Genomic DNA, 23,857 nt, shown 5'->3' with positions numbered 1-23,857 from the left:
ACCCAGATTGTTGGGAGCAAGAGGCTGACTCTGTAAACGGCTCAGTGCCATGAAGCGGTATATAAATCTAAATGCTATTGCTAGAAGGAAGTTTTCGACTGGGTTGGATTAGCCCAGTTTAGGGAGGGGACGCCCACTTTAGAGTCAGGGCCCACGGGATTGACTCCTCAGGATGACCCCATTCAAAAGGAATCTATTGTAAGACCTGGCCCACCTCCGTTCCTTTTTCAAGTTGGAAGTCCTGAAGAGAGGAGAGGTGGTGGTGAGGAGGACTGTGGGAAAGCTGCTGGGTCTAACTCCACCCCCCCCCCTCCGCCCCAGCAGCAGCTTACTTGCAGACTAATTTTCTGAATAGAGGTTGCCCCGTGGACGTTTATTTCAGAATTCAACCTTAAATACTAACGAGGCGATTAAAGGAGGAAAACCCGCCCTGGGTGATAAACTCTAAATAATGGGCACCTTTGCTTTTTTCTATGAATGCCTGAGCAGCCTGAGGTTGAAAATGGAGAGAGGGGGGGTTATAAGTCCCAACTTGATGTCTGTCCCCCTCTCTGTGAGAACAACAGGACTACTTTTGAATTCAAGTCGTGCAGAAAACGGGGAAGGCGACTTCCTTTCTTACCATCCTCCCTCCCTCCCTCTTTTCCTTCCCATCCTCCCTCCCGTCCTCCCTTCCGATCCTTCCTTTCTTCCCTCCCTCCCTTTCTTGCTTCCCCTCCTTCCTTCCTCCCTTCCCTTCTTCCTCCTTCCCTCCCTTCCCATTCTTCCTTCCTTCCCTCATTTCCTTCCCACCCTTCCTTCCTTCCCCCTCTCCCTCCCTTCCCACCCTTCCTTCCTTCCATCTATCCCTACCTCCCACCTTCCTTCCCTTCCCTTCCTTCCTTCCTTCCGTCCCTCCCTTTCTCCCTTCACTTTTTTCGACTGCCTCCAGTTGAGCAAAGCATCAAAATAGTTTCCGCGCCGTCGCCAGGCGAGGCCTCCAGGGCACAATCTCCACTGACTTTCCGAGGTCTAATAATTAGAAAGCATCGGCGGCTAATTATTACACTCCTCATTTCTCTCTCTCTCTTTGTGTGTGTGTGTGTGTGTATGTATGTGTGTAGATTGAGAGGCCGGGCGGAGCGGGCCGTCCTGGGGGTGTGGGGGGGGTGTGGAACGGGTGAGGGAGGGGGGACGTTCGGGGTGGGGTGGGAGAGGGCTGATCTTGCGGAAAGTTCACACGTGCAGCTGTATTAATTACTGATTCACTTGATTAAATGCTAGTCTCAAGTGCTCTGATCCACAGCTGAAGGCGCCCCCATTAGCATAACACTGATGTTTAATTCTCATACGCATAATTAGCCATATATTTAACACTAATGGCGGCGAAGCCTTTGGCGTGTTTAAAACAACGGGGGGGGGGGAAGAAATATATAAATGCGTGTGTGTATCACACGCACACTCACTCGGCCCCACGTGCACGCACGAAACCTCCCCCCCAACCCGAGACATACGCGCGCTCCTCTTTGGCCCGAGCTCCTCTTCTCCTTTTTCGCCGCCTGCCCCGCTTGCTTCGAGGGCGCGCACGGAACCCCCAGCTCTGTAATCAAGCCCACTTTCCCCCCTCTCCCTCTCTCACTCACTCTCTCTTTTTGGCAAAGGGAGTTCACCAGTGAAAAATGAACATTCAGACAAATTGCATTGCGGGTGGCGTTATAGATATTAATTGCGGGGGGGGGAGGTCTCCCCTCCCCGCCGGCTGGCTGGCTGGCTGCTTTTCAGAAGCCGGCGAGCAGCTCTTGCGCTTGCCGCGAGCTAGAAGGCGACGGTGGCAGGCAGAAGCGAGAGCTGCGAGGCCATCCCGTAACGCTCCCACCCACCCACCCACCCACCCAATAAGCAACCGCTTGCGAGGGGCTCAGGGAAGTGGGGCTGAAGCGAGGCCATCTGCCTTCCCTGGATCTCTCTCCGTGGCTTGGAGCCTCTTCCTTCCTTCCTTCCTTCCTTCCTTCCTTCCTTCCTTCCTTCCTTCCTTCCTTCCTTCCTTCCTTTCCTCCGTTTCTTCTTCCTTCCGTCCCTTCCCTTTCCTCTCTCTTCCTTTCCTTCATTTGTTCTTCCTTCCTTCCCTTCCCCTTTCTCTCCTCTCCCTTCCTTCCTTTCCTTCGTTTGTTTCTCCTCCCTTCCTTTCCTCCCTTCCTTTCCTTTTCTCTCCTCTCTCTTCCTTCCTTTCCTTCATTTGTTCTTCCTCCCTTCCCTTCCCGTTCGTCTCCTCTCCTCTCCCTTCCTTTCCTTCGTTTGTTCCTTCCTTCTTTCCTCCTTTCCTTCCTTCCTTTCTTTCTCCCTTCCTTTCTTTCTCCCTCTCTTTTTTCTTTCTTTCTCCTTCTTTCTTTCTTTCCTCCCTCCTTTCCTCCCTCCCTCCTCCCTCCTTCCCGTCCCCCTGAACCGTGGCAGAAAAGAGCGGCGCCCTCGGTACCCAGCGCAACAACACCTGGCGACTCAGCCCGCCCTCGCCGCTTGTCCTCACCTGGACCCGGACCGCGTAAGTGTGGCGGCCACCAAGACGGGCCTGGCTCGGGTGGGGGCGGGGGAGGGGAGAAGGGAGCGGAGTTGAGCCCAGCCCGGAAAGGGAGGATTTCTTTCTTTTCCAGCTGTCTGAAAAACTTGAGTTCGGGGTCTTGAAGTTCCCCAAAGTGTTTCCAAACTGGGAGAAAGTTTGGGAGAACTGGCTGGAGGGGGGAGGGTAGAGAGGGGGGAAAGTTGCCTCACAGTCCGGGATCCGGCCACTACTTTGGATGGAATGGCATTTGAGTGCGGACTCAGTCTCCTAGTCCTCATTGAGGCTCGCTGGATGGTTTTTCCATCTGCGAAAGGAGACGAAAAGCGCCAGCCTCCGGGCCCGCAGGTTATTCTTCCTCCTGCGGGGGAATAAGAGGTTTCGGATGAAGCGCCTTTTCGGGTTGCCAGAGACGCCCCAAAGGGAAGGGTTCATTTTTGCACCGGTCTTGCCAAGTGGGCGAAGGGGGGGAGGGGAGGGGGCGCTATTGGACTTTCTCTCTCAGGTGCGGGAACTCTGCCCCGATTCCGCGCCACTGCGCTGATTGTCTAGGACCGCGGAATCCTCTTGGCTGAAAGTCCCTTTATTTGCGATGCTCGAGCGAAACGGCACCGGTTGGTCCCCTTACGCCGAATTAAACCCTTTGAACTCAGCCGGACGGGCTTTTAGGTCGAAACCTATCGGGAGATGTCACTTTCGCCTCGACCTTTGTGTTAGAATTTGTTTTGAAATTCAGGAGGGTGGGGGTGGCCGAATCTACGAGCGGCTCCACTATTTAGCATTTTAGACTTATATACCGCTTCACCGTGCTTTTCACAGCCCTCTCTAAGCGGTTTACAGAATCAGCCTCTTGCCCGCAAAAATCTGGGTTCTCATTTTACCCACCTCGGAAGGATGGAAGGCTGAGTCAAGCTTGAACCGGTGGTGAGATTTGAACTGCTGAACTACGGCTATAACTTGTCCAACTCTGGCTTTTGTACTGGGAATGCCCGGGGCCCTACTATGGGGCGGGGCGCTGTCCGCGGTGGCCGACAGAAGCCAGAAACAGGAGGGGTTCCGATCGTCCCAAAGCTTAACTTTGTCGAAGTTTTAACACTTTTTCTGAAAGAATTCCATCCCTAAGGACTTCCCAGAAAACACGTGTAGAGATTGCACGCGTAGAAGACACGTTGTCCATGGGGGAGGGGGGGAGACAGAGAGAGAGTTGTTTCATCGAGAAATCTACCAACTTTGTATTCGGATCCGGCAGAGGGAGGGAGTTTGGAAAAGGGAAATGCCAGCCGAAACGCAGAACTTTCCAAACTTTGGTTATTCTTTTCATTGTCCCAATGACAGCAATGACTCTCTCTCTCTCCCATTCTCTCTCTCTCGCACACACAAACAATAAACCTTTCTGCAATCACCTTAATCATTAGGATTATAAATGTGTATCATAAATGCTGCTACCTCAGTCTAATTGCTAGGCAAACAGCTTGTTACCGCAGCAGTTGGTAAAATCCTGCAGTCCTAATAAAATTAACCTGAGGGGGGAGTAACCCTCCGGGAAGGCTGCAATTAAACAGAGAGAGGGAGGGAGAGAGTAAAGAAAGAGAGAGAGAAAGAGGAAGAGAGAGGAAGAGCGAAAGAGAGGGGAAAGAAAGATAGGAAGGGAGAGAAAGAGCTAAAGAGGGGAAAGAGAGGAAGAGCAAAAGACGGGGAGGGAGAGAGAGAGAGAAAGAGAGAGAGAAAGAGAAAGAGAGAGGAAGAGTGAAAGAGAGGGGAGAGGAAGGGAGAGAAAGAGAGCGAGCGAGCGAAAGAGCGAAAGAGGGGGATAGAGAGGAAGAGAAAGAGAGGAAGAGAGAGAGGGAGGGAGAGAGATGCTGGCCCAATGCAGAGGGTAAAAGATACTCAGTAGTAAATCTCTTTGGGTTTAGCACTCACTCTCATGGAAATACATAAAGGCTTGGGACTTTTATATCAAACCTTAGCTCTTCCACTGAAATAAGTAGGAAGCACAGTATTATCTATCTGACACCCAACTTGCTCAAGACCCTTCAAAAGCGTTTAGCTGCTTTAAAAGGAAGTCTTGGGCAACTACTCAAACCCTGTGAGATGATCTTCCAACGCGGAAGACCAGATGTAGTTCTTTTTAAGCAAACAAGGCTCCCCCCCCTCATCTAAACGCCAAGTTAATACTGACATAGTCTGCTAAGCCTTGATTTGGTTTCATCGATATTGGTTGCTTAAACCCACAAGGGCTGGCTTCAGACACCAGTGAAATCATAAAACATAGTTTTTGAAGCACAGGTTAATCCCAAAAGCAAGGGTTGGCATGGTGGTTTAATGTTCTGTGTAACTTCAACTGCGGGGAAGTGTGGGGGAGGGAGGGGGCGGTTCCCAAAGGAAACTCCAAGGAAGCAGATGAAACCTGAGAGTCTTGTACCACCTTAAAGACTCGTGTATTTATTATAGTTGGGAGTTAGTGGATTGCAGTGCCAGGTTAAAGGGAGCTGGTACAGGGAGCCCTTTAATAGAAAGGAAAGCCACCTGGGAAATATCCAGGCTGAAGTGCAGCCTCTCGAAGAGCCAATTGGTGCTCTGAACTTAAAAGGGCCCACGCAATGTGAAGCTAGATGCAATGAACTTAGGGATTCCCCCCCCCCTCCTTTAAAGCAAACGGTTTTAGGCTTTCTTTGCTCAATTGACTGGGTTGGTATACTGACCAACCAAAGCTCCAAGATCCCTTCTGTATTCTATTCTATTCTATTCTATATACTCTTCTACCCTATTATTCTATTCTACTATTCTATATTGCCTTGCCTTGCCTTCTATTCTATACTAAAAAAATTAAAGGGAACACTCAAATAACGCATCCTAGATCTGAATGAAAGAAATATTCTCATTGAATACTTTGTGCTGTACAAAGTTGAATGAGCACAACAGCATGTGAAATTGATTGTCAATGAGTGTTGCTTCCTAAGTGGACAGTTTGATTTCACAGAAGTTTGATTTACTTGGAGTTATATTCTGTTGTTTAAGTTTCCCTTTATTTTTTTGAGCGGTGTATATTGCTTTGCCTTGTATTCTATTCTACTCTACATTCTCTTCTACTCTATTATTCTATTCTACTATTCCGTATTGCCTTGCCTTGCCCTGCCTTCTTTCTATTCTATTGTATTCTATTCTAATTGCCTCGCCTCGCCTTCTATTCTATTCTAAATTCTATTCGTTCTAAGCCAGCCCTATCCTCTCTTCCATTCTCATGTTTCTTAAAGCGCGGGGGCATCTATCTATCTCCATCCTCTCTTAAGTTGTCCGGGAAGTGAGGGAATCAAATTTGCCGAAGTATCCAACAGCACTCGCTTAATTTGCTCGCTGCATTAATTCCTTTTCTTAGTTCTCACGAAACTAACCAAACGAATTGAGTTTGCTTAGCCGGGTAAGCTCCAGTCCGCATCCAGTTTTGCAAACCACCCGGAGTTCAACGTGTGGGTGCGATGTGTTTAATGCCCATTATCCAATCGAGCTATTGTGAGGATCCAGCCCCAAAAGTAGATCTTCCCCACTGGCGCTCTAAGACCTTCCATTTATACACAGTCACACACATTGGCCCAGGACAATGGAGGTTGTAGTCTAGCACCTCTGGAGGCGCGCCAGTCTGGAAAACGTCCTTACTGTGGCTTCAATCATGGGGGGGGGGGGGAGAGAAATCCCCACTACTTTTAATCTTGGAACGGCGATCCCCCACTCATTTATAAGCAAGGAGGCCTCGTTGTTTAAGAAGCGATCGTGGAATCTCAGCCTTCAATAAACTAGGATTTGTGATTTTTAGACTTGGGTGAATGCAGACAATGTCATTTACTCAACCATGGCTTATGGCCAGATTCCCGACGGCCTCATCAAAATTTGACTTCATTCCCAGAGACCTTTCCTACCTGAGTGCACATCACCAAATTGTCATTCACAACGACCGACACTCAAAAATAATTTATTACCAGAAATATTTAAAATAAAAACTTTAAAAACAAACAAACCTAAATCCATTATTAATTTTGGGACAGCTCTCCCACTACCCTTTTTTTTTTGATTGCGCCGAAATTGGGGCTGGGGGAGTGGGTGGAGAAACTCGTATAACGAGCTTGTCAACATTTGGCTACAAATCTCTGCAGTCGGTTCATAATGTATTTTCTAAACGAAGTGCAATGTTGCGGTGGTCCCGTCGTCCCACGATTTGCTTCGATGGGGACTATTGGAAGTAGCCAGAGCGGCCAGGTTCAGAGTTGGTTTCGCCCAGAGGAAAACTGGTAAAGGTAACTTAGGCTCGAGTATGCGCAACTTTTGTTTGCGTGGGTAGTCGTGGGATGAGCTCCCGGCTTTTGGCGTGATTGTTAGCACCCGAAAAGTAACGTGAGAAAATATTATTTTACTGAAAGTGTAGTAGATGCTTGGAACAAACTTCCAGAAGACGTGGTGGGTAAATCCACAGGAACTGAATTTAAACACGCCTGGGATAAACATATATCCATCCTAAGATAAAATACAGGAAATGGTATAAGGGCAGACTATATGGACCATGAGGTCTTTTTCTGCGGTCAATCTTCTATGTTTCTAAAAGGGATTTTCGGGTGAGTGACGCCGAACCCAGTCAGGAGAATTCCCTTCTCCTTTCCCAGCTTATTTGCTTTATCCAAGGAGCTCCTTTGCATTGGCAACTGCATCCCTTCCATCCCGGCCAGGTGCCTTTCTGAGGCTCGCCTTTAGCTCAGCTGATCCTACTTCAAGCTTGCGCAGGATCCTCTCCGGCTTGCGTCCCCCCCACCCCCCAAAAAATCCTCAAATACGCCGGAAGTCTTTATGGCCGGTTTGGAGATCTCCAAAGGAAAGCCTTTAACGCACTGGGTAGCGACTGACTGCTTCCTCCAGGAGCTGAAGGTGGGCCACGGTGTGTGTTTGGAGGGAGGCTAACAGAAGCCTCTGCCAAGCTACTTCTGGCAGGCAGAAGGGGGAATGGGCCAAAGTCACAGCAGGTCCTTCTTCTGGGCATGCAGCCCTCCCCGCCCGAGGAAGTCTTCAATTGCCAGGTGTCCAGGCTTCTCTTCCTTTTCTGTGGAGGTTCAGCTTGGGATTTGGGCTGCAGCAAAAGACCTATTTCAAACCATCCCTCTGCAGTAAAGGTCAGGCTGGAGCCTTGGGGGAAGGAGCACCAGTTTAGGCAAGGTCCTCTACCTCAAGGAATAATGTCACCCACAGAGTAACTAAGAAACAGAAGACTTAGGGCAGAAAAAGACCTTATGGTCCATCTAGTCTGCCCTTATACTATTTCCTATATTTTATCTTAGGATGGATATATGTTTATCCCAGGCACGTTTAAATTCAGTTCCTGTGGATTCACCAACCACATCTGTTGGAAGTTTGTTCCAAGCATCTACTATTCTTTCAATAAAATATTTTCTCACGTTGCTTCTAATCTTTCCCACAACTAACCTCAGATTGTGCCCCCTTGTTTGTTCTTGTGTTCACTTCCCCATTAACAACACTTCCCTCCTGAACCTTATTTAACCCTTTAAATGTTTCGATCATTCCCCTCTTTCCCTTCTGTCCTCCAGACTATACAGATTGAGTTCATTAAGTCTTTCCTGATATGTTTTATGCTTAAGTCCTTCCACCATTTTTGTAGCCCGTCTTTGGACCCCTTCAATTTTGTCAATATCTTTTTGTAGGCGAGATCTCCAGAATAACAGAAGAACAACAAGTAATACAGTAAAAAACCAGGGTTTTTTTTCCATTTTTTGTAAAGGAGGGTTGTTTGGTCTGCAGGTTCTGATATACAAAGAGCCTGAATGGTTGCTTAAAATGCTAAGTGGCTGCAAAGCCACAAGAAGTAAAAGTTTGCCCCTTTGCTTTGCTGCTCTTTCTGCGTCTTTGAAAAAACACACACCATTTGGCTATGTAAACATGTGGGCACTGCCACAGGGACTAGGAACAGCCTTGAAAGGAAGCATAAGAAACCAAAATTGGGGGGGGGGGGGGAGAGAAACACATCCTCACTTTTTTAAAAAAAAAAGGAAAGGGGGAGATTATATATATTTATAGTTGTGCAGTAGAAGAGGTTACATGCTTTGTCCAAAGATTATCTGGTGTTTACATCCTTGTCCTTTGGAGGATCCCCTAAATAAATAAGTGGGTTGATACAGCCCTTCTGATGCCACCTTCTCCCGGGGAGCACCACAGGAAAAAGGTTCTTCTGCCAGCTGGTGGCTCTTAAGTTTCCTCAGCCAGGAGGGTCAGGATTTCGGATCCTTTGTCTGTAATGACGATGGTGTGCTCAAACACGGCTGATCTGCAAGAGAAGCAGCGAGTTAGGGGGACAAGGTGGTCCCGCAAATTCTATTCTGAAGCGGAAATGCACGAGAACTCCCCATTGGGGAATTATCAATTAAACTGGAGAATTGAAATGACAACAGGAAAGAAGGTACCACCTTCTGAGATCTGCACTTATCAGAGTCCAGTCGTCATCCAGGAGATAGCATTCGGTCAATCCTTCCATTATTACAGGCTCTGGTATGACAAACAGAGAATTGAATAAGTACTGCAGTGATTTCCAAGTGTGTCTTTCCTAACCCTCCAGCGCCAGTTTGTCCATGAGTTCGGGTTTTGCCCCGTGTAATATTTTGAGTGTCTATGCGACGTTTCGGTGAAATCACATTCACCATCATCAGGCTGAAGTTGTAAGCTTCGTGCTGTGTGTGTGTGTGTGTGTGTGTGTGTGTGTATATATATATATATATATATATATACACACACACACACACACATACACACATATATATATACATACATACATATATCCCAATCACGAAAACTACCCGTGGAGAAAAGCAAAGGAACCGTCAAGCTAGAACCTGAACGAGTCCCTGTTTCAAAAGGTGGAAGAAGGGCATTTTAATCAAGCTTTAATTAAGATCCTCGTGGATCATAACAACCAAAGCCCCCAGCCACTTTCCTCCAAAGAGCAGGCAGGATGGAAATATTTGATTTTTTTTTTTAAAGCAGGTTTTAAAATGTTCATTAAATCAGCAAAACAACAATTTTCTTATTTCCCCTTAATTGCTGTACCATTTAGGCACACCGTGAGCGAGGAATACATTTTTTCCTCTCTCTTTCCACCCCCTGATAAGCGCTTGATGATTGGTATTTAGCGTGTTCAATCTCCCAGGTGAGGGCTGCTGACTGGCTACTCAGTCAAAATGACAGAAGGGCAGATCCTGGGCTCCAATAAAGGGGCATAATTGTTCCCAGAGAGTTGGGTGGTTAATTTGATATGGAGGGGGGGGGGGATCAGCCTTTAAACTGACCTCTTACTGGGAGCTCAGCTTCCCTTCCTCCCAAAACTCACTGGGCTGTCATGACACAATCTAAATCGACCCTTAGGATGGATTGAGGAATTGTCAGCTCTCCAATTGCCCCTTGGCTTGATGCCTCCTTGAGGAAGCTCTTCCTGAAGTCTCCAACCCAAGGCTCTAGTCCACAGGGTAGTCATGGGCAGCTGTTCTGCTCTGGGCAAATGAACACTATCTCAGGCAACGAAGCCATCTCACCTCTGGATAGAGAGATGGGCAGCATGCCAATCTAATAAGTATCATATATATTAAAATCAGAAGTCAGTGATATTTTTTTTATCTAACAAAATGTAGAGAGTGTCATGAAAATGCAAATGGAAATCGTATCCAATGACTTTAGAATAAGTATACTATAAGACATTCAACATTTAAACAGAGCTGCTTGAGGTATTATTCTATTAAAACAATAGAAGTCTTAATGATTCTGGAGAAAGAAAATCCAATTGTACAGTAAGATTGCGAGCAAAGATACTGCAACAGTTTCAATACAAACCATAACTAACCTATTGTGAATGCCATTCCCTTCTCCATTAATACATCATTTTCGTTTGCTATAAAATAAAAGAGAAACTTATTAAATTACCTAGGTAAATAAAAATGGGATATTTTGCTAGAAATTGTGTTTCTCTCAAACAGGACCATCTCTTAGCTAAGCCCATTTTTGCCCTGCAAATCTTCTGGTCCATCCTAGAATATTCTGAATTCAGAAGACAGGCCTGGCCAATTTAAGGTTTGCACTTGATTCTACTTTGGGGGAGAGGGGAATAACCTAAGTATTCATCTAGTTGGAATGGAAAATTGTCAAAGGAAAGAAATACATTCAGATTTTAAATTAAAATTACCCTATATGCTTGGAGAGTCAAAGAAACCAAAGGAGATCTAGGGGAATGACTATTTTACACAAAGAGTGGAATCCACCCATTATCTTCACACCTGGATTCCTCAGTATCATTACTTGAAAATAAATAACACAAGTTACTTCCAAGTAGAAGTGAAAAGATGCTAATATTCCACCTTCCACCACCCTCCCCTCCAGTTTTTAGCTAGTAATTTCAGATTTAGGCCCAAATGCTGTTTCTATTCCAATCCCAAATGTCAGGAAAAAGCGGGGTGTGTTAAGGGATTATCATCAAGAGCTGTCTATTAGCAACACATTTTTATTTGGGAAAGTAATCTGCAAAAATCTGGAGACAGGTGACAAAAGAAATGTGTGGCGTTCGATATCAAACGGAAACTAGAAATTCTGCTTCTACTTTCCCATACTCCTCTTTCCACAGAAGTCGTGTCTCAAGAGGAGAGCCATAGTGTACCCTCTTTCTTCCATTAACGTCTAAACTTAATGGCCTTTAAGTCAATTGCAGTAGATACCAATTGGGACCATGCATTGTAGAAAGCTATCTTTTCCCAACCTGTTTCCTGGAGACGAGCAATTCCAACACACTTGGAAGGCACCAGTTTGCAAAAGGTTGCATTGAGTCATATGTGATTTACTTTGGCTTAATGCAATGTGCAAACCTTAGTTATAAGCATTGCAATTACAGCAGAAATCTTGCCATAAGGTTAGTGTCTGTCAAAAACACGATCACTACGACTGGCTCAACAAACTATGATTTATCATGATGAGCGGGAACTACAAAACCTTCTTTTTGTATTTGTCAAGCAAGCCTGGGTTTGTGGGAAACTAGGCCTCCAGAGCAGGGGTGTCAAACTCATAGAGTCACATTGTCAAGTCACATGATTTCCCCCTTCACTAAGAAGCGGGTGGGCATGGCCCTCATATGAAGCCGTTGGGCCTGAGGGTGGTGAGTTTGACGCCCATCCCTAGAGGTTTATCATCAATAATAAGCATTTTGAATTAGCGCGGAAAGAAAAATATCTCCCACAATTTTGGACACTGCTTCTGTTTGATCATGTTTCTGATTTGTTCATTTGAGTTTTCCTTTAAAGTCCATCAACTCCCAAAGGGACAATCATTTCTAAGAAGTGACAAAATTTTTATGTACTGGCAGGATGGATGCAAATATAATGTAAGGTATTCAAAGGACCATGGAAAAATTAAGGAGGAACCCTCTTACCATGTTGCCAAACTTCAGGATTACTATGTAACTGCGTTCCTATCCCATGACCACCAATGTAAGGGCAGACTTGAAAACCATTTTGATGGGCGATGTTGCTTTACAAAAAAAACACAGACATTTTTAAATACAAACAATTTCCAAATTCAGAAGAATGCATTTGGTTAAAGACATCATTATCTCATTTTCACAAAAGAACGCAGCTGAGGATCCTGACACTACCACTTTTTGACAGGAAAGCACATTTTTGTATATTCCTAAAACTCAAGATTTTGTTTTATTTCTGAAATGACAGAATTACCCAGGTGTTCAGTGTGTAATAAAAAGGGGAAAGGAGATGAAGAATGTTAATAATGGGAATCTCCATCGAGACCTAGGAAAGTATTAACTTGTGGTAAGAGCTTTGCAAAGATAATCCTGTCTTTTTGAGGGTTATCCTGGCTCTAAAACATTAGGGACTGATGTAAAAAACAATGACATTTCTCCAGGAACTGACAGAGGATTACAAAGTTAGAATTACTTCAAATCCACCTAGCATTACATCAGTGCTTTCATTATTTGTAAAGCTGAAAATCTGTCTCCAAAATGGCATACAAGCATTTACAAGAGGAAGATTTTTGCAGTCATAGTGCTTTCAATTCTTATCTGGTGCTTTCTATAACCCTGCCTTAAATAGGGGTAGGAGAGAATTTTAGTTTGGATCTGACTACTTTCACAGTTTCAAAGCATTGTTTGAACCATATTTTTTTTTTGCCATAGTTCAAAATATGCAGTCCTTTGAATTTACAATGCACCCCAATAATTAAAAATATATTAGGGAAAAGATTACACAAAATGCAGATATTAAAGTCAGTTTGGTCACCCCGAATCTTCGGAGAGGGGTGGCATATAAATCTAATAAATCTTAAATCTTGGTCAAGTGGTCCAACCAGTAGGTTTGAAAGCCAGGGACTGAGTTCTAGACCTGCCTTAGCCATGAAAGCCAGCTGGGTCACCTTGGCCAGCCACTCTCTTTCAGCCCAACCCACCACACAAGATAGTTGTTGTGTGGGAAACAGAAGGAGGAAGGTGTATCGGATGTGTCCACTGTTTTGAGTTGTTGGTAAAAATAATAAAGGTGGAATACAAATAAAAATTATAAAAATAGGCAAGACACCGGAAAGAAAAAATGCACATTTGGAGAAACAGCTTTCAAAACACATAAAAGGGTAAAGGTTATCATTTAAGGTTATCACCTAGTCATTTTAACGCACATATTTAATTCTGATTTCTTTTTTTTTAAAGTCCATATGTTTGATGAAGCAAGCAATCTATTTGCAAAAGTGAGAAAGGCCCAACAACAAAAACCAACTCAAATCGATAGGCTCATCTCTTATTTTCAACAGAATCACAGCCATGGTTCCCTTTAGTTGAGTGGAGTTGGCTTTATCTCCAGAATTTGCAGAATATAGAAGAGCTGGGTAACTGTTGCTTTTCATTCAAAAAAACATCAGAAGCCTGAAGATTGCCATTTCCCTTTAAAGGCATTCCCAGACCACAAATAGGAAGTACAATAGAGATGACAGGCTTCTCTTCTCAAATGCTATTTCATGCACTTAAATGAAAACTACAATGCTGTCTCCCCTGGATTACATTGGAACCTAAGGCCAGACAAAGTATTGTGGCCCAACCATGCCTATGGAGTTTTAAAATAAAATATTTTTAAAAGCAGCACTTATCCACATTAGCATATGTTTGCAGAGGTTAGGGGTCTGTTAAGGCAGGGGTCCTCAAACTATGGCCCACTGAAGCCATTAATCAGACTCACAGACAACAAGGCCAGTGGAACGGCCTGCCAGCAGAGGTAGCGAACGCCCCAACTCTGGACATTTTCAAGAGGAGATTGGACTGCCATATGGCTGGGGATGTGTAGGATTTCCTGCTTGAGCAGGGGGTTTCAACTCTAATGAAATCAATAAATAATACATAAATAAAAGACTGCCCCGCCCACATCATTCCACCATCCTGCCGGCTTCAGTGGAAGCCAGGACTTATCTTCACGAGCCCCATGGGCTGGAACTGGAAAGTAAGGTGAACATTTTTAGCCAGCAGAGTGCTACTGGAGGGTGGGGGCAAAAATTGGCACAGAGGCCTCCCTGGATGTCCACATTCCCTGGGGGGGTTTTACCTCCCCCACCTCCAGAAGATGAGATAGAAAGAGCAAGAAAGACAGAGACAGAGCGAGAAAGAGAGATACAGAAAGAGAGAGAGAGATAGAGGGAGAGAAAAAGAGATAAGAGAGAGAAAAACAGAGATTTCTTCCTTCCTTCCTACCTTCCTTCCTTCCCTCCCTCCTTCCTTTTTCAACTTGTAAGCTGCCCAACTCCTTATGGACTCTGAGCAGAGGACAGCAAAATAAAAACAACAATATAAAAACAACAAAACAATTTAAAAACCCATTAAATTAAGCCATTCATCCATTCACCTGGGACAAGATGGAACCATTCACCGGCTCCTTGTAACCTCCTTGGGGCTGAGAAGAATTGCTGCAAAACAGTTTCCTGATGTGGACCACTGAACGCCTAAATAACTGGGGGGTGGGGGAAACCCATCTAGTAAAAAGAAAAGCCAACCAAAAGAGCAACATGCAAAAAAAGGAAATAAAACACCCCCAGGAAAAAAACAAATTAAAGTTTAATTTGTATGCATTGTTTAATGCAGGGGTCTCCAACCTTGGCCACTTGAAGACTTATGGACTTCAACTCCCAGAATTCCTCAGCCGGCAAAGCTGAGGAATTCTGGAAGCAAAGCTGGCTGAGGAATTCTGGGAGTTGAAGTCCACAAGTCTTCAAGTGGCCAAGGTTGGAGACCCCTGGTTTAATGGACTGCTAAATTGGCCACACCCATTTAGTCACATGGCTTAGCCATGCCCACCCAGACAGTCCGGCCCCCCAACAATCTGAAGGACCATGATTTGGCCCCGTTTAAAAAGTTTGAGGCTTTGTTAAGTTTTTGTGTGCTTGTGGCTTTAAATATAAAGGTTTTCCCTGTCCAGTCTTGTCTGACTCTAGGTGTGATATTCACCTGTGTTTCTTAGCTGTGGGGACCAGTGTTGTCCATTGCCCATGATTATATATGCTAAGGTGCACAAAGTGCTGTTACCTTCCCACCAAAGTGGTACCTATTTATCTACTTGCCTTTGCATGCTTTCAAACTGTGAGTTTGGCAGGAGTTGGGACAACGAAAGGGAGCTCACCCCGTTGTCTGGTGCTTGGATCCTAAACCCAGACTGTCAACTTTCTGGCAGGCATGCTCTTTAACTGCTGAACCATCACACCCCCACAGCTTTAAATACTGTATAATGAACAGAATTAGACATGGGGTACCACAATGATCTTTTACGTTAGTTAAACAAGGGTGAATTTTTTGTCTAATGTCAAAAGCATAGTAGGAATTGGGGCAAAGCTTGCCAATGATGAGTGTGAATCTTGGAAGGGAAAACACCGTAGTTTAGCGACCCGAGATTAGAATGCAAAGAGTGTTGCGGCACACTGGTTGACGGAACTCCAAATGTTGATCAAATTCAGCTAGCTTGATTAATGGCGAAGAACAGTAGGAGGAATAGTTGAAAACAACTGGATGGCACTCTGCTGCCTACCATTGTGCTACAACTTCATCATCACTAACAGGATGTGTCTTCCTGTGGGTTAATAAACTGTTAAGGGTTTCAAGCTAATTCAATTCCTACTGTTCCAATATAAGAGAACATACCTAGCTCAGGATTGAACCATGGAGCCCCTGGATTCCACAATTCCCATTGTCTTTATATTTTACAATTCACTCAGCATAGGGTGGCTCCTAATGCTGCTAACTGGGTTTAATCCTTTTTGGACTTCTCCTTCTCTGAGATTGCATATGAACGCATATACAGTGACACATTTTTTATTGCTTGGTGACCTTGTTTTAGATCCTTCTTAGATGCATTGTGGGGAAAATTGGTGCTACGTATACTTTCACACCCCAAATCCCCAATTTCCTCACATTTGAAGACTGCAACCATGTTTTATAGAATGTTTTATGGAACAGTGATGGAGAACCTATGGCAAGGGTGCCACGCAGAGCCATATCTGCTGGCACACAAGCTGTTGCCCTAGCTCAGCTCCAACGTGCATGTGTGTGCTGCCCAGCTGATTTTTGGCTTACACAGAGGCCCCGGGAGGGCGTTTTTGGCTTCCAGAGAGCCTCCAGGGGGATGAAGGATGGTTTTTACCCTCCCCTGGCTCAAGGGAAGTCTTTGGAACCTGGGGACGGCAAAACATGAGGCTACTGGGCCCACCAGAAGTTGGGAAACAGGCCATTTCCGGCCTCCAGAGGGCCTCCAAGGGGCAGGGGAAGCTGTTTTCGCCTCCCCAGGCATTGAATTATGGGTGTGGGCACTCACGCATGCACAATAGTGCGTGCCCATACTCTTTCGGCCCCAGAGGAAAAAAAGCTTTGCCATCACTGTTGTAGAATGTTCAAGGCAAATATCCCTTACTAATGCCATAGCAACTGAAATTCAGTCGTGTAAAAGGAAAGACAGTTGAAGACGTAGTCTTATGGCTCCAGTTCTTTCATTAAACAATACTCTATTTGTATATACTGTACACTGCCCCAGGAATGTGATAGAGATGGCTGTGACCAATGGCACTCATGAGTTGAGTCCAGTACTTCTTCTTTTTTAATGAAGAAATTACATACTAAAAAAACTCTATGTAGAGTTATGTCTGTTGGCTTGAGATATTGTCAGCTGTACAAAATTACAACATGGAATTATTGTTGGGAACTTATATTAAACACAAAGAGAGACAGGGAGGGAGAGAGAGAGAGAGAGAGAGAGAGAGAGAGAGAGAGAGAGAGAGAGAGAGAGAGAGAGAGAATATTCTTGTTGGTTTTGTTTCAAAGACGCCAACCTGTGTGTCTGTAAAGGCGAGGAATTGGTTTCTTTTCTCCCATTTATTTTACACATCACATGAGGCCATGCCCTTTGCCCCCATGCTCACAAGCGCATGGCCACAATCAAGTGCTACCAGGATATAGAAGACTCCCAACTACTGCAAAGTGGAGACGTACGTCAATAGCTTTTCATTATGTTCACAGATAACACCTTGAATGGATTTTTCTGAACAGGTTCTATAGATTAGCTACCGCTTGCCTACCAACACACCGACAAAAATCTTTAGCTATTACAGTATTTTGCGTGATTCTGGTGCACAGCAGAGTATAGATCTCAAATGCATGATAGCTGAAATGTCTTTATGGATCACCTAAATAGTCACAGGGAGTTAAGTAATGACACAAAGAAACAGGAACATGGAAGTTAAAAGATGGGGTGGAAAATCAGTCCTGATAGGATTTGAAAGGTTTAATTGGTTTCCCAAAGAAAAATGAGAATGAAAAGAAGCCAGAAAGTTAACAGTGTCCACACTTACACATAAAAATGAACACGCTAAATGCTGGGTATTTTGATTATTATTAATATTATTTGTATTAGCAGAGTTCAGCTAGCTTAATTTGCAGCGGAGTTAGCATGGCAAGAAATAACACGTGGTTCAGAATCCCATTTGTTGGCAATGAATGACCACTTCTTCATAAAGATGAAAAATACAATCTTTACTTACAATTATGTTGATTCATGCAATTGATAGATTGCAGGCAGATAAGTTTATATTCCAGTCCATATTAATAACTTCTGGATGGTCCCATGTGTGAGGATGGCTTTGGATTTCATCTCACACATGTGTCCTCAGCCGAGGACCATGGATCACACACAGAAGAAGAAGGTAGAAGAGGTAGAAGAGAAAGAAGGGGGGAGCATCTACTCTGCAGAGGTTTATATAGCCTGCAGAGCATCTGCCCCTTTTGGTCATCAAAAGGTGACACACTGGTCAGTTAATTGCGACCTGACCATAGAGATGTGTTTACAAGACAGTGCAAGCATGTAGTAGAGTAGTTAAACCCAACATTAAAGAGAAAATAATGCCTGTTTCTTCAACAATGAAGCAACAGCCTTTTTACATTTCTATACTTTCCCCCAAGTTTGCTAGTGCCAAAATAATTGGATTAATTTTTTTATTTGGGTTTATTCATGCCTATTATCTTGCAAGATTAAAGTGCTTTTTAAAATATTTTTTTAAAAAAATTCTTAGATAGGATAGTCAAATAAGTTTTGACTTCCAAATTGTTTAATCCTAATTGCATAGCTTTATATTAAGTTGCTATTAGTTTTGGAGTTGGAATTAAAATTCACAGATCCTGGGGCCTGAAGTTCTCAAATCTCTGCAAAAAAAAATAATCAGTGGCTGAGAGAGAGGGAGATGATATTATGGTTATGCAAAGCCTCCATTCAAAGCTTTCACTGAATCATCCTTCTAATTAATTGCCGCCAAACTAGTTCAAGACCCTGCATGATTTGCACATTCCTAGTTGACAGATATAACAAGGGATATGTAAACTTCAGTATGAATGATTTATGTGGTTTATATATATAAAACTACCACTACACCTAAAGCAATTCGACTCATTTGGATGCAGTTTCTAATACATGTCTGAAATCTAGTGCCCATTTTAGATCAGTGGGAATCCTGTAGTCATTTAGTGTCGCCACTGGATGTGCTATTGTGCAAAATTGACTTGAGGCGAAAAGTAAGCACACTTCACCAAGAGCAATTTAAACTCCTATATTGGGTCTAAAGATCTGATCCAATATAGTTTGGTATATATATATATATATTATATATAAAAATCTGCTTTATATTGTATTTCTGGCCTTTAAAATTGATTTAATTCAATGATTGTGATGAATGGAATAGCCTTTACGACTAAGCTCATCAAACCAGAGCTGTCCATATGCACAACCTTATTGCACTAAAAGAAATAAAGGATAATTATCTGACTAGAATAAATCTCTTATGGAAAGGAATAACTATGCACGGTCTTCCAAAAAGCAGGAAGAAAGTAGGAGACGTGGACCCTGGGGCAAGAACCTGGGAAGGAGTGGTATGAGAGAGAACTCTTTCTGTAGATTTAGATACAGTGTTCCCTCGATTTTCGCGGGTTCGAACTTCGCGAAACGTCTATACCACGGTTTTTCAAAAATATTAATTAAGAAATACTTCGCATTTCCCCCCCTATACCACGGTTTTTCCTGCCCGATGACATCATATGTCATTGCCAAACTTTCGTCTGCCTTTAAAAAATATTTTTTTAAATAAACTTTAATAAATAAACATGGTGAGTAATAATCTAAATGGTTGCTAAGGGAATGGGAAATTGTAATTTAGGGGTTTAAAGTGTTAAGGGAAGGCTTGGGATACTGTTCATAGCCAAAAATAGTGTATTTACTTCCGCATCTCTACTTCGCGGAAATTCGACTTTCGTGGGCGGTCTCAGAACGCATCCCCTGCGAAAATCAAGGGGATACTGTAGTCCGAAAACATAGGAAAGGAACTGAAAAATCAGCAAACTGAGGAAATAATAGGTGAAAGAAGACCCAAAGAGAAAGAAGGCAAAGTAATATACCAAACATCATGCAAATTACAGAGCAGAATGAAGTGGAAAAGCTATTGTAGAGAGATTAAACCTAGAAGCCAAGGAAACAGAGTTCTTAATTTCTCAATTTTGAGTAAGACTGAATTTTGCAGGGGGCAGGACACAGTAAATATCAATTTAAATTTCTCCAAAAATTATTTGACTAAGATTCTCTAGCTGATGTCTTACCCAAGATGTGAAAGCCAATTATGGAAATATGAAGAATTTGTCAAATGAAGCACAGAACATTTAAATGTATTGGAGAAAAACATGATTCTTTAATTTGGAATAATATTTCAATAGATAGAATTCTTTATTGGCCAGGTGTGATTGGACACACAAGAAATTTGTCTTGGTGCATATGCTCTCAGTGTACATTAAAGGAAATATATATTTGTCAAGAATCATGAGGTACAACACTTAATGATTATAGGGGATAAATAAGCAATGAGGAAACAATCAATATTAATAAAAATCTTAAGGATATAAACAACAAGTTACAATCATACAGTCTGCGGAGAGGGGCGGCATACAAATCCAATAAGTAAGTAAGTAAGTAAGTAAGTAAGTAAGTAAGTAAGTAAGTAAGTAAGTAAGTAAGTAAGAAAGAAAGAAAGAAAGAAAGTAAATAAATAAATAAATAAATAAATAAGTGGGAAGAAAAGGATGATAGGAATGATGAGAAAAAACTAGAAGTAATAGTAGTGCAGACTTAGTAAATAGTTTAACAGTGTTGAGGGAATTATTTGTTTAGCAGAGGGATGGTGTTTGGGGAAAAAACTGTTCTTGTGTCTAGTTGTCTTGTGTGCAGTTGTCTGTGTCTCTAACATTATTTGATATATGTCATTTTGTAGATATTTGGTGACAATGTTTCTTTTCTTGTTGTCAGTATTTTCTGCTGAAAAAAAAAAGGTCAGAGAAACCTTTTGACTCCAGAGCAATAGGAACAAGGTTCTTAGGCAATCGGTACCACACATTCGGCTTTAAAGGACCATCTATTTACGATATCAGTTTCACCCACTTTCCACAGCAGTGTTGCATTGACAGCTATGGGACTTGTTGTCCAAAATATTGAGAGATTAATAGGATAGAGCAGGAGGGAGGAAAATGAATGCAAGGAGCAATATTTGTTTATTGAATTTGATTTCGGTGCTGCCTGATTTAAAAATGACTCTGGGGTGGCTCTCAATACAAAGAAGACAAGATAAAAACACAACCAGGTTAAACAATAAATAAATAAAGGAAATGAAGACAAGAGAATTCCCTAAAAATAGGCATGTACAGCTAACCAGGGCTTTCTACCCGTTTGACAGCCAGACTTGAAGGCCTTCCAGGACACCATCCGGGTGGGAGATAAAGTCTACTGCAAGCCAGGCTCCCCCCACCCTTCTTTTTTTTGTGGATCAGCAGCAAGCAGGGGTAATGTATAAATAATCAGAGCAGCGGTGTAGTGTGCTTCTGCATGCACAATGTGTCTTATTGAGCATCTATTCTAACAATAGATGGGTATCTGCCTAAGCGAAGTCTCATGCTGTTTTACTGTACCGCAAATTACACCTGATTGAAGAGGACAAATTCCTCTTATTTGGCTTACTATTTTACAAAAATGTTACACGGCCGAAAATGCCAGCAACTGGAACTAGGATCATCATCTTTATCAGCTTGAAAGACGACAGCAAAGTTTTCTATTGTGGTGGTTCGCACCAATTCAGTTCCAGCACTTCATTCTCGCTTATGCCAAATCAGTGAATTTAGAACACTCAGATTTAAACAAATCGTTTCTATTTTTCTTAGTTGGGTCAATAAGGTGTAAAGTAATAAGCATTTCAACCGAAATGGATCAAGCTGATCAAGGCATGTAGCTTTTCGTTGCTACATTTTATTGGCATGACAACAGTATTGAAGACAAAGGCTGTTTTAACATTATGAAGAGAGGAAAAAATGTGATGCATGTAGACAAAAATTGTGCAAGAGCAGCATTGCATTTATCTGTCTTCAGCAATTAAGCAACTGACTCCACACAGAATCAGATTTCAGAACTGTAAGACCATCTTTTATTTTTAATTTTACTGATTTTATTATAATTTCATTGATGGTTTTGAGCTGCCTTAGAGTCCTTGAGAGTCAGGAGGCATGCAAATTTAAATAATAATAATAATAAGTAACAATGATCAATAAATAATAAATGGAAATTATTATCTGGCTATGCAACTACAGTATAATCATAATTTCCTCATATTGCACATGATTTGGGTTGTCCTTAATATGTTTGTTTATTCTACTCTGGTAGTTCAGTCAACCCTTTTTGCTGCCTATCTAATCTCAGGTTTTCTTTTTCAGTGGCAAAACCAAATATTAAAAAATAAAGAAAGGTTATTATTCATTAATGACCAATATCAAAATCAGCATACTTCAGGCTGTCCAATCTTTTTTCAGCTACTCTCGAAGCAATATTTGTGATGTGTTTTTGAATACCCACAATGGGTATGATCGCAGAACAGATTAACCCAAAATAAAGGGGGGGGGATATTATGGCTCAGTATGCTTCAAGAATCTATTGTTTGCAATAGCAACAAACTGGTATTTAGTAAAATCCAGGACTTATTGTTACCTCCTATGCAACTCAGATCACATAAGATCTTGTCGCACTGCAAAAGGAGATCTTGCTTATGACACTTGCATGGAGTAGGAAGCACCTCTATATATTAGATGCTGACCTACTTCCCTTGTTCGGAGCCTCAGCCCAGGGCACGTTGCCCAAAGATAAAGGGGAAGATGCCCAGGGGCTCTATGCTTGTATAGAAACAGGACTCTGTGGAGTCATTTCCCACCTCACTTAAGATCTAAGAAAAACAACAATCTGGTAGTGTGAATACTCCTTATAAAAAACTTTAGAGAAAAGGTTTTGGGATGTTGTTGTTGTTTTCTTTTCTCAAAATGCTACCATCGTATTGATGGCTCAAAAGACAGGCAAGGGAGAGTATAACTACAGAAAATAGAACACTCTCTTGGGTTTCCACTATTTGAGGCTGAACTAGACGACCTCCAAGATCCCTTCCCACCCCATGAGTCTGTGTTTCAACAGAATTCACAGGGACAGGAGAGCCCAATAAGGGAGCTTTGGGGAAAGAGATGTTGAGCTTGAAGTGAAATAGAGTAGAGTAGAACAGAACAGAACAGAATTCTTTATAAATAAAGTCTATCTCAAGTATTTTATGGTTAAGAGGTTCCCAGTTACCGCTGTTATTTTTTGCAGTTGAAATAGAAAGCAGCTTTTTCTGAAAAAGTTAGTTACAGAAAAGCAGAGGGAGCTTGCAGTCTTTGAAAACCCAAATCAAGCTCTGATCAGGGTCATTCATTCATTCATTCATCAAATTTATTTAGCGTCGCATAGACACTCAAATTATTACACGGGGCAAAACCCAAACTCAGAACAATCTACATACATATACCCGTGAAAATCCACGAAAACACACACACACACACACACACACACACACATATATATATATATATACACGTAGATTAGAGCAATCTAAACAAAACCTAAACTTTGGCTGAGATATGTTGATGATACCTTTGTAATTTGGCCACATGGAAGAGAAAAACTAGACAATTTCCTCACACATCTCAATAGCCTATACCCCAAAATAAAATTTACTATGGAAACAGAAGCCAATGATCAACTTCCCTTTCTGGATGTACTAATCTATAAAAAACCCAATGGCACCCTAGGACACACCATCTACCAAAAGAAAACCCATACCAACCGTTATTTAAATGCACACTCCCACCACCACCCCGCACAAATCACCTCAGTAGCCAAAACTCTCATCACCAGAACCAAACGCTTAGCTGACCATGAGCACTTAAAAACTGAATTGAACAAACTCAAAGATGTATTAATTTCTAATGGATTTGAAAGGAAAACAATCACAAACCTAATAAAAAAAGAGACACCCCCAAAAAATCAAGACCAAGAACAGGATAATGGTACCACCCTCCTCCCTTACATCAAGGGCACCACAGACAAAATTAGTAAAATTCTGCACAAACATAAGATCAAAACTTCATTTGTCACTAACCAAAAAATAGCAAACATCCTAAGGAACCCAAAAGATAAAATCCGACTAGAACACCAAGGAATCTATGAAATCCCTTGCAAAACATGTGCAGCCACATACATTGGACAAACCAATCGAAGAGTGAGCACACGCATTGCAGAACATAAGAATGCAGTTAAAAAAGAAGAAAAGACTTCCTCCCTTGTCCAGCACATTAAAAAAACAGGGCACGAAATTGACTTTGAAAAAACTAAATTA

The 23,857-nt window shown here is 42.6% G+C and overlaps 1 protein-coding gene across 1 annotated transcript in view; it reads right to left on the bottom strand.

Moving 5' to 3' along the window:
• Positions 1-8,585: 8,585 nt before the first annotated feature.
• METAP1D (methionyl aminopeptidase type 1D, mitochondrial) overlaps positions 8,586-23,857 on the bottom strand; it is a 117,498-nt gene continuing 102,226 nt past the window's right edge. Inside the window, 4 exon segments of the mRNA XM_070737329.1 lie at positions 8,586-8,852; positions 8,992-9,070; positions 10,416-10,463; positions 11,988-12,085. Of these exon segments, the coding sequence (XP_070593430.1) occupies positions 8,774-8,852; positions 8,992-9,070; positions 10,416-10,463; positions 11,988-12,085 (304 nt within the window). The 3' untranslated portion in view covers positions 8,586-8,773.

Source organism: Erythrolamprus reginae, chromosome 1 (assembly GCF_031021105.1).
Source record: "Erythrolamprus reginae isolate rEryReg1 chromosome 1, rEryReg1.hap1, whole genome shotgun sequence".
Taxonomy (NCBI): domain Eukaryota; kingdom Metazoa; phylum Chordata; class Lepidosauria; order Squamata; family Dipsadidae; genus Erythrolamprus; species Erythrolamprus reginae.
This window is presented reverse-complemented; position numbering and strand designations above follow the sequence as displayed.